The following is a 13,014-nucleotide window of genomic DNA, read 5'->3' as shown; positions in this document are numbered from 1 at the left end:
GTCATAATCCATTAACTCTAGGATTTCTTTAGAATGTAGACACATTTTTATCTGACTTTTCACAATTTTTTTTTGTGTTTTGGTATCATGCATTTTTTTCTCTCATTCATTGGTCCAGCTACCAGCAGTAAAAATCCTTTTATTTTTCCAATCATTCTTTAAACATGCTGTTCCAATACCTCTGCATTCTTCATTGCTTTAAGCACATTCCCAACGGTGTCAGTAAAACTGTTTCCCAAAATTCTTCCCAATTTTTTGTATAAATAGCCCAAGCATACCACCGCAGCACTAAAACAAAAGCAAATCCAAAGACGCGTGAAAATGGATGCACTAAGAGATGAAAGGGATTAAGACAACTGAAGTAATCAATGTGCAAACAGCAAAATAACTAAACAGGATGTCCCAAAAATGTAAGTGGATCATCAAAAGGGAAAAAAAAAGGTCTGTATGTGGCACATACCCTCTAGAAGAAATGTAGATACAAGAATTGCTAAAGTAACTTGGATAATACAAGAATTCAGGTAATACAACCTTCCAGGACATTTTACAAGAGGAATAGTTCTCATATGCACCTTTAAACCTTAACCTTAACTTCTTACTAAGCATGCTCTGTGCCATGCTGCAGCAGATGCTGCCAGAAGCAGTTAGGGAAAGTTTATTTACAACTTGATGGTTGACAGTAGACTGGAAATGGTCTAGTAATTACAATTTTGTCATTTATGTACCACAGTACGTAATAAGGAAATACCTTGAAGGAAATAAAACTATAAACCCACGTCTCTTTCACTGTAGACGGATTCTGAATTTAACATTCAGGTGAAATACCTGACAAATGGACTCTGTGTGCTCACTGGCCTTTCCTTTATTAAAGGCAAAAAATGCTAATATTGAGGGAAAAAGAAAGAAAAAGAGGTGCCTAATGAAAGAGCATTTTCCTTTTAGTAATTTTAGTAATTAGTTAATGAAAACACTTTGGTTTTGTATTGGCTGATCTATAACAGATCTATAAATCAATTAATTTCTTGAATTCAAAAAGAGTTGTATGCTTAATCAACTTTCAGCTCTTTTCCAGACCTACTTAAATATGTAGACATTGCTCAGCATCCCCTTCAGCAAAACAACATTTTGCTTATTCCCCAATTGAATTCACGTTCCACATATATAATTTTAAATTCTTCATACTGAATAAATTCTTAATTTTAAAAATACATTTAATATTTACAATAATTCCCTGAATGCACAGTAAGAAACGCAAACCTAGTATCCTTTATCTCTTACCATATTACAATATTACTTTCATTAAAAACCTGGTTTTTGTTATTGCTTTTATCCAACTCAGTACACACCAAAAATTTGGATTTAAATTTTGTTCATTGTGTGCCTGGGCATGAAATTACAATTTTCCAATTTCCCTTCTAAATTGAGCATCTGATGGTCACAGGTACTCTCCTTAATAAAGTAATAAGCTGCATTCATGCTGCATGACCTGTTTACCTGATTTGGTAGAGCATTCACATCATGCTGAGATTTAGTAGCAAATGAGCACCTAACTAAGGTTTTGTTTAAATGCTTGCCTAAAACATTTTCGTCTTCCACATATAGGAAATAAGTGATAATCTATGAGATAAGAGACCAATTCACTGGAATCTGTATTTAAAGGAGCTCCCAGGTGTATCAACATATTGTGAACACTGATGGTGAAGTGTTGCTACGAGACAACATGGGCATGCATGCTAAATATGGACAGATGGGAAAGACAACATTTAATCAAGATCAAAACAAAACAAAAAAAGCAGTTTTTCTACACTCAACACCAATAATTCATATATTTGCAACCTAGGATGAAAGATTTTACTCAACACACAGTTCTGTAGTTCCAGTTATTTTCTGTAGCCTGTTATCTCCGTGTCAGTTCTACCAGAAATCCCTTTATGAAAACTTTTTTGAAGAAAATAATGTTTTACAATTACCTTTTTCTCCATCTCTTTCTTCCTCTTCTTACCACTGCTTACATACCCAGGAACAGGTAGTGTACACTGCCACCTCTCTCCCCAGCTACTACTCAGCATTCTGGCTTCATCTCTCATTTCTGCTTTACTGCCAATGGCCTGCCCCATCCCTCCCTCCTCCAGTGTGGCACATCACAGCTGGAGTGGGAAGACCTGCAGATCTCTGTCCCACACTACAACTCAACTCTAATGTTATTGCATATCATTGTTAAGAATGTAGTATAGCAGTAATTTACTTTGCAAGACTAAGATCCTTTACAGCAAAGTTATTTCTAACTCAAAAGACTGTACAAGAGGTCAACTGGAACAACAAAGAAACAAAAAGAATGGTATAAGAAAATACAAATTACTACTTGCAAAATCTATTTTCAGGAATCTTTACTTGTGTTGTCAGACAGGTTCAGCATCCTGCTCTTCTTTCAATACCATATCATTAATGCAAAAGGATGTTCATCTATCTTGACTATCTTCTATCTCATCTTTATTACCTTCATCTTTAATTTGCTTCACTGTAGTGAGAGATGTGCATAATTTAGGGAATGAAGGTTATTCATTATATTTCTGGACACAAAGATTTGGCTTCACATTCTGAAGTAACAGTTTATGTTTCTCTGCTCTGTTGGTTAGGCTTTCAGTATTTAGTTACAAACATTTCAGGCATTTTTAACTATATCCAGTTTCCCACCGGAATTAAGAAACGTTCTCAGTAACTGTCTTTTATACCTGCAGTTGTGCTTGTCTGTTTTACTGCTCTTCTCAGCACTGTTATTACCTTTTCCTTGTTTTTGAAGCACCTGCTCTCTCATAACTCTGTTATCCATTGTTGGTATTCTCCCTGGCCTAATTTTCAACTGTCTGGCTGGAGACACCAGGTGTCCTCTACCCTTTTGGTTCCTGATGCTCCTATGCAACATGGACTACCAGCACAATCCTTGTTTTATTATGTATTTTGTGGCAGTGAATTCAGATGCATCTCACCACTTAAACCTGTCTCGTTATTACTGGATCTGATGCTTGAGGGTAAAAACACACTTACAGTTTTGTAGGCAGATAACTTGGTGAGTCATCTTTACTCCGAATGAGTTCATTGCATTTGTCAATTGTTTGGTACACAGAAAAAGTGTCTCCAGTGCTATAAAGTACAGCTAAATTCTTGGCAAGAAGCCGTCTGGTAGGAGGTCCTGGTGAATTGTTTAATAAAGAAGTCAATTGTTCAACCAGTTTCTTCTGGTTTTCCCTTATATCAGCCTGGAAATAAAATCAGTAATCAGTTAAAGTTCAGTTAAATTTAAAAGTTAGTTATAGATGACTAATTCAAATGCCCTTTACTTTTCATTATTACCATTCTGATAATGACATTCTGAACTACAAATGAACATTCTTGTGCATTTTTATACTCAAAAAAAAGACATCAAGTATGTGAACTTTAAAGAAGCTGAGTTTCAAGACTTGAGCATTAGAAAAGAAAGGACTTCCCTTAAAACAATTATCCAGTCTTATATACATTTTTAATACTCTTAAAAAAAAAAAGAACCTGGCACTGTTTTTCATTTATGTATTTTCATCACAAATAACAACCCTTAAATAGCATTTGTTGGTTAGTTTATTCTTACATGTCAACATAACCTACTCAATATATACTAAAGAGTGAATCAACCAATTGGAGAGTTGGCTGGAAACAGATCTTTTATCATTTAACTAGGAACATTTTTAAAGAACAACAAAGAGAAAGATGTTACATTCCTACTTGGTAGAGAAGCATCAAATAATTGTGCAACATTAGGTGGAAGCATTACTGATATTCTTCATAATGGGGCTTCAAAATCTTGCAGTAATAATAGGAGCTAAAAATAATTAAAATTCCTTTCATTGTACAAGTGGCTCTGTCATTAGAAGGGCTGTAACCAAGAACTTAGAACATTTAGAAAGCTCCTGTTAACACTCAGTGTACTTTTACAAGATATTAGGCAAATAACATTGCAGGCTGCTCTTTGATTTTAAACAAAATAATAAAAAGACAGGCTTTTCTTCTCAAGTCTCATTACACTTACTCTGCTAGTCATTGGTAAAAGCTTTTCCAAAAACTGTAACCATTCAAAAATGAACTCTGCTTTTTGAAATTCACCAAGCTGGTTATATGCTTCTTCATTAAATAGTAAACTGTGAGCCAACTCCATTCCTTGAAATTCTCCTCAAATCTCCCAACAGTGCAGAATGAAAAAAAATCCAACGAACTACCAAACAACATTAATCAGTTTTCTTCCTCATTAATATCTGGCAAATCAGAAGTCTGAACACCTAAACAGAAAAAAAAAGTTAATAAAAAGTCAACAATCACATAATACAAAATATTAATGCTCGACTTACTAAAATGAAAATTTCAAAGGAAAGCCTAATATAAAAAGGAAATTATAGCAGTTTTTAGATGTCTTTAGTAACACCAAATGTTTTTGAAAATGGCATTGATGTAATATGCCAACTGAAGTTAAATATACATCTGAGTATGTTGGGATTGATATTCCTTCACCTTGTTTTGCATGAAGTGAGGTTTTCTAGTCCTCAATCATATACCTGAAAGTAATGACCAACTGACCTCAAAGATAATGATTTTGTTATCAAGAACGAAGTGCAGCAAAAGCCACAACCAATAACTAACAAACTCCTGTTAATTATAATCACAAATATAAGTTGACATATTATTCGAACACTTTTGGTATTCTCAGGGCGAGCAAGGCATAAAGAGCCCCCAGAATTTCATTGCTGAGCAAACCTCTAATAATTTCTTCTGGGAAAAAAACCCCAAACCCAAGCCTGAAAAGATTGTTTTGAAACCTAGTTCTAAAGAAGCTATGTTTTATTTTTGTCTCTCAGACTATTTGAGAACTTCCACATTGTGGATAAGCAAACCAAGATGGAAAATACTTCTAATGTTATCTTCCCCCTGCAATACAGCCTCAAAATATAAAAGGGAATATTCTGTAGGAGTCACAAATAAAAACAGTCCAGGAGATTCTGGTAAAATGTCAACCATATTTTAAACTCCCGAGCAAGTTATCCTTTTCAGAGGTCACTAAGACTGCTGAACACAGTTTTTCTGATGCAGTAACAATATTATAGTGTAAAGTGATCCCTTAAGCAGTAAATGGGCAATACAAAGCTTTGGTAAATAATTTAGTACTCAGGTTGTCATCAGACACAGAGCAGAAGATGACCTTTACCACTTTTTACACATTGTTATGTAAAATTTACTCACAAAAAAAAAAAAGTCACATTTAATTATCATCATGAACTGTCACTTCAAAACTACCTGAAATACCAAGCAGCTTGACAAGGCACCACACTATAATACGGCAAGCAGATCTAAATATACATAGCACATTATACCTGAACATATTTTTTCTACCTAGGTACATAGAAGTTCACAGTTCAGTTATCTCACTCCTACAACACTCACAGAGTTTAGGTCTATCCTCACATTTTTGAAACACACACCAAAAAAGTAGAATTTAGTGTAGAGTTTCATTACTGCTTAGCATGAAAATTACATGTGTAAGTTTCAAATGCTCCTTTCTCCCTCTCACTCAAGGCCTGTTCTAATGTCTACCATATCTAAACCACCTACAACCACAGCAACTTATCCAATTTATATACCCATCACAGGATTACAACCCACAATTGCTTTCCCCAAGCAAAAAGATCAGAGTTTGCTGTCAGACATGGGCACTTAACTCACCTAGCAGATAATTTCTCCTCATTGTAAAAACTGTCTCTCTGCTGCTCCAGGCTTTTGTATCAAAGATGTTAAGGACTCAATTTTCTAGGAAAATAATTAATACAAAGATCAATGTTAGGAATCAAAGCATATAAGACACAAGTGTTTCTACAGAAAACAAGAATTCCAAAGTCTTGCAATACCAACAATGTTTATTAAGTAACAGCTCATCCAAAAAGACCGGACCTCCATGAATATTAGCTCCTTATATGCTACATTTAAATTTGACAGACCCACCACATACACCATACAACTGAGGTAATTTAACTACTGAAATCACCTTTCTCATTTCTGTTTTGTTAACTCAGTTTAATTCTAAACCAATAAAAAGGAAGTTCAAACAGCATTATAACCATAATAATTTTCTACAAAGATTATCCAACAACCAGCAGAACTGGCAAAGGTGATTCAACTGTTCTGAAAAATTCATGTACAATACTATCAATACATGACATGAGGATTATCAACCCATTCTCCTAGCCTCCAGATAAAATTTTAATATTAGAATTTACAGGCAAAAACATTTCCTTTCAAAACTCATTCAACTTGAACTTATTCTGGTAGGACATAAAATACATGTTGCATGTTATTTAAAAAGCATTCACTTTTCAATCACTCTTCAAAATATTAATGCTGAAAACAAATAAAAAAGACATAAATCGGAGTAATCCAAATGTTTTTTTGCCTGGTAAACCAGTGTTCAGACTGCTGAAGAAACGGTTCAAGATTACCTCACAGCCTTCAAAAGGGTAGGTGACCAAGTGGATGAAGACAGATTCTTTACTTCATAATAAAAACAAGGGAGCTTACCTCCTGATAGTAAAAAATATTTTCACTGTAAGGATTATTGGCCACTGGGACCCGTGTTGAAAAATGGGAGAACCTGCACCCTCAGGGGTTTCTAACATTTGACCAGACAAAGCCCTAAGCAACATCATCTCAAGTTATGATTGTAACTTGTTTCTAAATGAAACACTCCAATTGTATAAGCACACACTTGCAAAACCAATATAAATTTATTTATTTTTAGCTTAAATCAAAGAAAGAATGTTCTGCTGTAGTTGCTGATCTTTATAATGAACACCTGCTAACATGACCAGAAACACTACCATTTCTCAAAAAAAAAGAGACTATTAGTACTGAATTACAAAGGCTGACTGCTTACTATGCAAGGATTAGTTTTGCAGAAACAGATCTGTCCATCCAGGAAAAAAAAATAATTAAAAAATACTAGACCTGATCTTTCCACTGCTGATAAACAAGCAAACCTCGATTTCATGAACCTGTATAGAAAGCAGCATACTCCCTATCCTATCCAAAAAACTTATTCCCTTCCAACACTTATTCCCTTCAATAAGCTGTAAGCTGCACACCAGGGACACTTATGAAGTTTCAAAAGTAATGATAAAAGAAGGGCACATGCATACAAACTTGGGAGAAGCAGGGCAAGAATGTAGGGCATTAAGTTCTCCTGCAGCATACTGGTTTTGCAGAGAACAGAGCAAAAGGCACAGTGCTCACAGTGCAAAGCTGAACACAAGCGCAGAATGAACTGCATTTGATTAATAATGTGTCCTTGTTATGAATACAAGATGTTTCCAGGCAATTTCTAAGGAGAAGAAAACATCAACCCCAAAGCCACACAGTCCAGACACGGGTGGGACTCTGCTCTAATTGGAGGTGTGGCACAGTCACGCTCTGGGCTGGTCAAGCACCAGGAAAGACTGAATGCTCTGTCAGCAACTCCAGAATGTTCTGGAGCTGCTTGGCCATCCTCAGCCCCAGAAAATCAATGCAAGCACAGCCTAAGCATGTAAAGATGCACCTCTATTTACAAGAAATCCACGTTTAGAAATGCTGAATTATTTGATAGTGCTTTTCCCCCAGTGTTGTAATTTTTATGCTTCTCAATATGAAAAAGAAATCAGGGGGAAAAATGTGAAATTTAATTAAGTTAAATGGATGCTATGCCAACCACAATAAAAAGGCATACATGCCTGGTGAAATCTTCATTTGCCAACCAACATAATGCACCATCCTTTTGGCTTTGTCTTTAGGTAACTGGAGCAATTACAAGAATTACTTTCCCATCAGTACTACAAGAGCAGAACAATCAAAAACCCCTCTTTTTTTCCTGTAAGCTGAGTTTATTTTACTTTAATACTATGCTACAAAACTGGCACAAAGATTTATCGGCCAAGGCAGAAGTTGTTTCTAATTACTACCAAATTTTTTTTTTTCATTTATCAACAGCCAACTTGACAAGTAGGATTGTCCAAGACTGGTAAGAAAAGAGCTCAGAAAAGCTCTTGGAGCAAGCACTAGATGGAATGTCACCCTGCAAATTGAAAGGATTACAGGGTGCATCAAGCATTAAAAGGCAACAGCAACTGTACTGTTGAAGTTTCTGACAAACCATAATGAGAAAAAAGGGACCTGTAGTTTTAAATAAAAGGTGACTCATCCAAGGTAAGAATGATCTGAGTAGCTGCCTTTAGCTACTGTCTTTCAAATATGAGAACCAACAGACCACCAGTTATAACAGAGTAAAAAACCTAAATAGATCTGCTATGTGGATCAAGCTCATTCCAAGCTAAGTAATCTCCTCAGGCTTTAAAAGATGAGGGAAGCAGACCACAGTTTGCTGTGTATCTTTCACATGGAAGTCTAAGTTAAAAATTATAACACTACTAATGAGAAAGCCATGAGCAATAATGGCAACTTAATGAACTTCACTCTTCCTCTTCCTTCCAACTCCTGGTATATTTTGCTTATGCACAAAAAAATAAGAAGTACCAAAAACAAGTAATCTGCAATAAAGCAAACTCTTAACTGATCTCTCACTAAAATCAGCCTTCAAACTATGACTCATTATTTCAATGAAGAGTGACATAAGTAATGGAAATTATTCCACAGGCCAAGTTTGTACTTAAAAATTTATTTTCTTTTAAAAATTTTCACATTTAATTTCTGACCCACCAGTTTGTCTCTCTTTGATAGGAACAAGTGCTGCTCAAACAGAAATCTGATCAACCTCAGTTCTCCAAACATGAGGCTCAGGTGAGGATCTAATGCACAGTCTAGATGAGGGTCTCAGTCCTTTATACCTACGTTGTAGTGAAGAAAATAAAGTGCTGCTTAACTTACCTTAATAAAAATTATTTATATCTTTCTAATTTCAAAAGTATTAACATAATTCTGCACTAAATCTGATGTAAGGTAATAAACCTGTGGATTCAGTTTTGTACCAATGACTAATCTAGCAGAGACAGAGTGCATAGTATTCCTCTAAGAAACTACTGCTGTTACTCATTGACAGTAATGAGTAACAGTAAAAATAATGAATAATAGTAATGATTAAGATGAAAAATGACCAGTAATAATAACAACCACCAGTGTTCTCATAGCAGCTGCCATTGGGCTGACTACACAATCAATGCCATAACCACCCCACTGCTGAAAAACAGAGCTGAAGCACATCTGCTAGCTTCAAGATGACCCTCACTGCACCACTGCAGTAGTATTTTAACTGACTTCACACCCACGTTCTTTTCTTCAGAAAGCAAGATTTATTATCATCTGCCTAACAAGTGAACCCACACGTTTAAGAGAAGGCCTTCCAGCCTGACACGTTTAATTCCAGCCATTAACAGCTGAGATCAATGTTACTCCTGCAGCACTGTTTAAAAGTTTAATGGGATGATCGTTAGCAGTGCATCTGAGCTGACTGCACGGAGACACATCGATGCTCAAACCTTTGTTACACCCTTGCACGTACCTGCTCGGTGTCTTCCAAACATAAAACAAAACTCCTGCCCAGCTCCCTTGGACCTATCTCTGACAAGAGAAACTGAGTATGATGGTCTTTGCCAGCTGGGCAGAAAAACCTTAAAGCACCAGCCAAACGCAGCAACTAATGAATGAAACATAGACCAAAATCCAATAGTTACAGTGTACTGTTTATGCCAGTAGGCAAAAATACAGAGGCATCCAAGTCTGGAGAAGGCAAAAAGTCCAGGTTCAAACTCCAGCAACTTCAAATGGGAGATATGATGGCCCAGGAAATTTATGGCACACACAGAAATAATCTGATTTAAATAAACAACAATTACAGAATCTCAGTAATTTCATAAAGAATAATAAAAAACTAAAATTTCAGCTTAAATGAGTTTGGAGTTTAGACACTGGAAATATATCAGAGTGCGATTATTCAACACATAAATATGTTTAGAATTACTGGAAAGACAGAGCAGGCTTTGTTTACTTACTGACTTTTACAAACTATTACCAACTAACTCACAGAAGCAAAATCTGCCTCAAAATCTTCAGTTAGAGAAGGCAAAGCTAAATAAAATCATCAGTGTAAGAGAATCAGTACTGCCACTTCCTTTGTGTGGCAGGATCCCCACCATTCAGCTGACTTGTACCTTTTTTTCTATATACACAAGCTTGACATTTTTGCTCCACAGAGCTATAGGAAGCAAGAGCAGGTAACTGCTGCTCCCAACATAACAGTAGCGCTTGTCACTCTCAGCCTTTCATTCAACAACAACAACAACAAAAAAAAAAGGCTGGGAATTTCATACACCCTTTTACTGCTTTCTTGTATGTATTTTCAAAGAAACATACAAGCAAATGTAGGAAATTTCAGCACCAAGATGAGAGGGGAGGAAGAGACAAAGAGAAATTTAACTCCCCTGAAGACTTTGTTTCGTTAGCAGAAATACTGATATGTTTGACTGATTAAATATTCCATGAAGAGGTTTAAGAACAACTTACAAAACCAGAGCCCAGTCTTTCACTGCATACACACACATACCCGAATTTGTCACTCACTGGTCTCATCAATTTGAGCCAAATTACCCTTGGCATCAAACTGACAAATGCTTTTCATCCAAAATTTAAACAGAGCCATAAAAATGCCAGGTATTTTGCAGTGTTATGTTACATTGGGCAGCAGTAGAGAAATTTGAAGCCAAGCACAGAGAAGATGGGACCAACAGTGACGTTTGACAGCAGTTTGCAAGAACAAGCCACAAGAGAAAGTCATCACAAGACCACAACTCAGAGCACATGGAAAAGAATACCAGGCCACTGAGAAGAAGGTTCAAAAAATTTTAAGGCTTTTAAATCAAGCAGAACTGTAACTCCTAATATCAAATTATGAGCGCATTAGAATGTGAAAAACCCAGCAAATAAATTTTACAGTTGAGTACGCCAATGAGTACTCCTCATACATCTTCCTTTTTAAACAAAAATATGTACACATTTGCATCACATGCTTATCCCCAACAGCAAAAAGCAATTAAGAATCAGTCTGACTATGAGCAACAAAAAATAACAGATGATTGCAGAACCACTTCCTCTAGTTATTGCTGAAGATTTCAGACCAGGACAACTTCCCCTTACATTATAGTTTTGTATGCAATTATTCTGTTTAGAAACATAACTCTGAAATCATGAATGTTGAAACAAGTTACTTTTCTTTCAGTCTTTCCTCTTAACAGTGCTGTGGTTGAAGAAATTTGCCACAGGAATGCTATGTGTCTATTGTCTCACTGAAAATTTGGTAGCATTTTCGCAGGGACTTCTTAAATATGCAATCCAAGTGCATCTCCATATATTGGATGCTCCACATATGTAGGTCGTGCAGTGTTCCCACAGCGTTTCAGGCTGTACTAAAGAACAAATACCATGCAGCTCAAACAGAATTCTTCTTAACTTCTCAGCTACTTCCATTTGTGTTGCAAAACAAAGGGGGTGTATTTTGGTGTTTTGTGAATCATGATGCCCACACAAAGTACATGTCTACTCCCACAGGAACTGTTCCAAATGACTGGTTTTCCTCCCAAAATACTTATCAAGTGTTATTGATTTCCAAGTTTTGGAGGAATTACCCTGTATCTGAAAGAGCAATAAAGCTTAAAAGCAACAAAGACCTATGTGAAATCTACCAGAATTCTTGCTCTGGGCTTCCCAGTTTTAAAATATTCACTCAAAGAATGTGACCACCCACAATCCTCACACATAACAGTGACATTGATAAGAACTACAACACAATATATATTTGCTGAAGTGTGAAAGAAACGACAAGACAATGTCTTCTAGGAATGCTGAATAATTTCTGTGAAGTTTTGAGGACAAAGCTTGACACAATTAGAGAAAAATACCCTGAACAAAGTGCCTGAAAATGCAATAGCTGTTTTAGCAATGCAAAATATTAAAGACATTTTTAAAAAACAATTGGAAAAAATTCATTCATAGTGTTAAAAAATGCATACACTTTGCTTTCATGTTTCTTATTATCACTTTAATTTTTATCTCCACGTGAGAAGAATTATCCCAGGAAACCAAGAAACAGCAACACTCAGTTACTGAGAAATATAAACAGCTACTGGCACACTTTGACCTCCCTGGCCCTTACAACTCTTGAATATTATTTAGGCTCATTTCTGAAAGTAATAGTCAAGAGATAAACTTGGTTCCATTATAGGCACATCAGAATATTATTTTGTTTACATTCAACCAGGCAAATTGCATACAAATAATTAACCAATGCTTCTAATAGTCAGAAAAACAATATCATATCTGATAATATAGAATGCTTAGTGTTTATTTCTTGGCAGTTTTGAAACCTGGTGTGATAGCAAGGCAAGTGCTTGAAAACCACAAAGTATCAACATCCACCTGCTAACAACAATACATAACAATTTCAATATATGTCTGAGCATAGCTTTAGTCCTGACTACGTTGTAGTTGTTTCTCTAATATAGACAAAATATACCAAACTAAGTATGCTGATAGGGTGGGGTTTGTTGTTTGTTTGGGGTTTTTTTTGTCACAATGACAGAAATTTCAGGAAATTAAATTATTTGTCAAAATGTTAAGTGGACTTACAGTAGGTGATGTATACGCATATGGATTATCCAAAAAGCCTGAGAAACTGAGTTGAAAACATTTTCTTTTTCCCCAAAACTGCACTAAGTAAACTTCAAAAAGCAATAACTAGCTTCAGTCTGAATAAAAATGTATAGAATGCTTAGTGTTTATTTCTTTGCAGTTTTGAAACCTGGTGTGATAGCAAGACAAGTGCTTGAAAACCACAAAGTATCAACATCCACCTGCTAACAACAATACATATATATATATATATATGTCTGAGCATAGCATGAAACAACGTTGTAGTTGTTTCTCTAATATAGACAAAATATACCAAACTAAGTATGCTGATAG

General features: G+C 35.7%; 1 protein-coding gene across 7 annotated transcripts in view; it reads right to left on the bottom strand.

Annotated features, from left to right (window-relative positions):
- HEATR5A (HEAT repeat containing 5A) overlaps positions 1-13,014 on the bottom strand; it is a 64,618-nt gene that overhangs the window by 49,115 nt on the left and 2,489 nt on the right. For 6 of the 7 annotated variants that reach the window (XM_039705174.1, XM_039705173.1, XM_039705177.1 and 3 more), the window contains exons 2-5: positions 5,743-5,826; positions 4,061-4,307; positions 3,046-3,257; positions 180-288 (exon numbers count right to left, since the gene is read on the bottom strand). In XM_039705174.1, the coding sequence (XP_039561108.1) occupies positions 180-288; positions 3,046-3,257; positions 4,061-4,186 (447 nt within the window). In that variant the 5' untranslated portion in view covers positions 4,187-4,307; positions 5,743-5,826. Of the gene's footprint in view, positions 1-179; positions 289-3,045; positions 3,258-4,060; positions 4,308-5,742; positions 5,827-13,014 lie in introns of those variants that run through there. The other variant, XM_039705179.1, reaches the window with a different exon arrangement.

Source organism: Passer montanus, unplaced genomic scaffold (genome assembly GCF_014805655.1).
Source record: "Passer montanus isolate IOZ18808 unplaced genomic scaffold, ASM1480565v1 scaffold18, whole genome shotgun sequence".
Lineage (NCBI taxonomy): Eukaryota > Metazoa > Chordata > Aves > Passeriformes > Passeridae > Passer > Passer montanus.
This window is presented reverse-complemented; position numbering and strand designations above follow the sequence as displayed.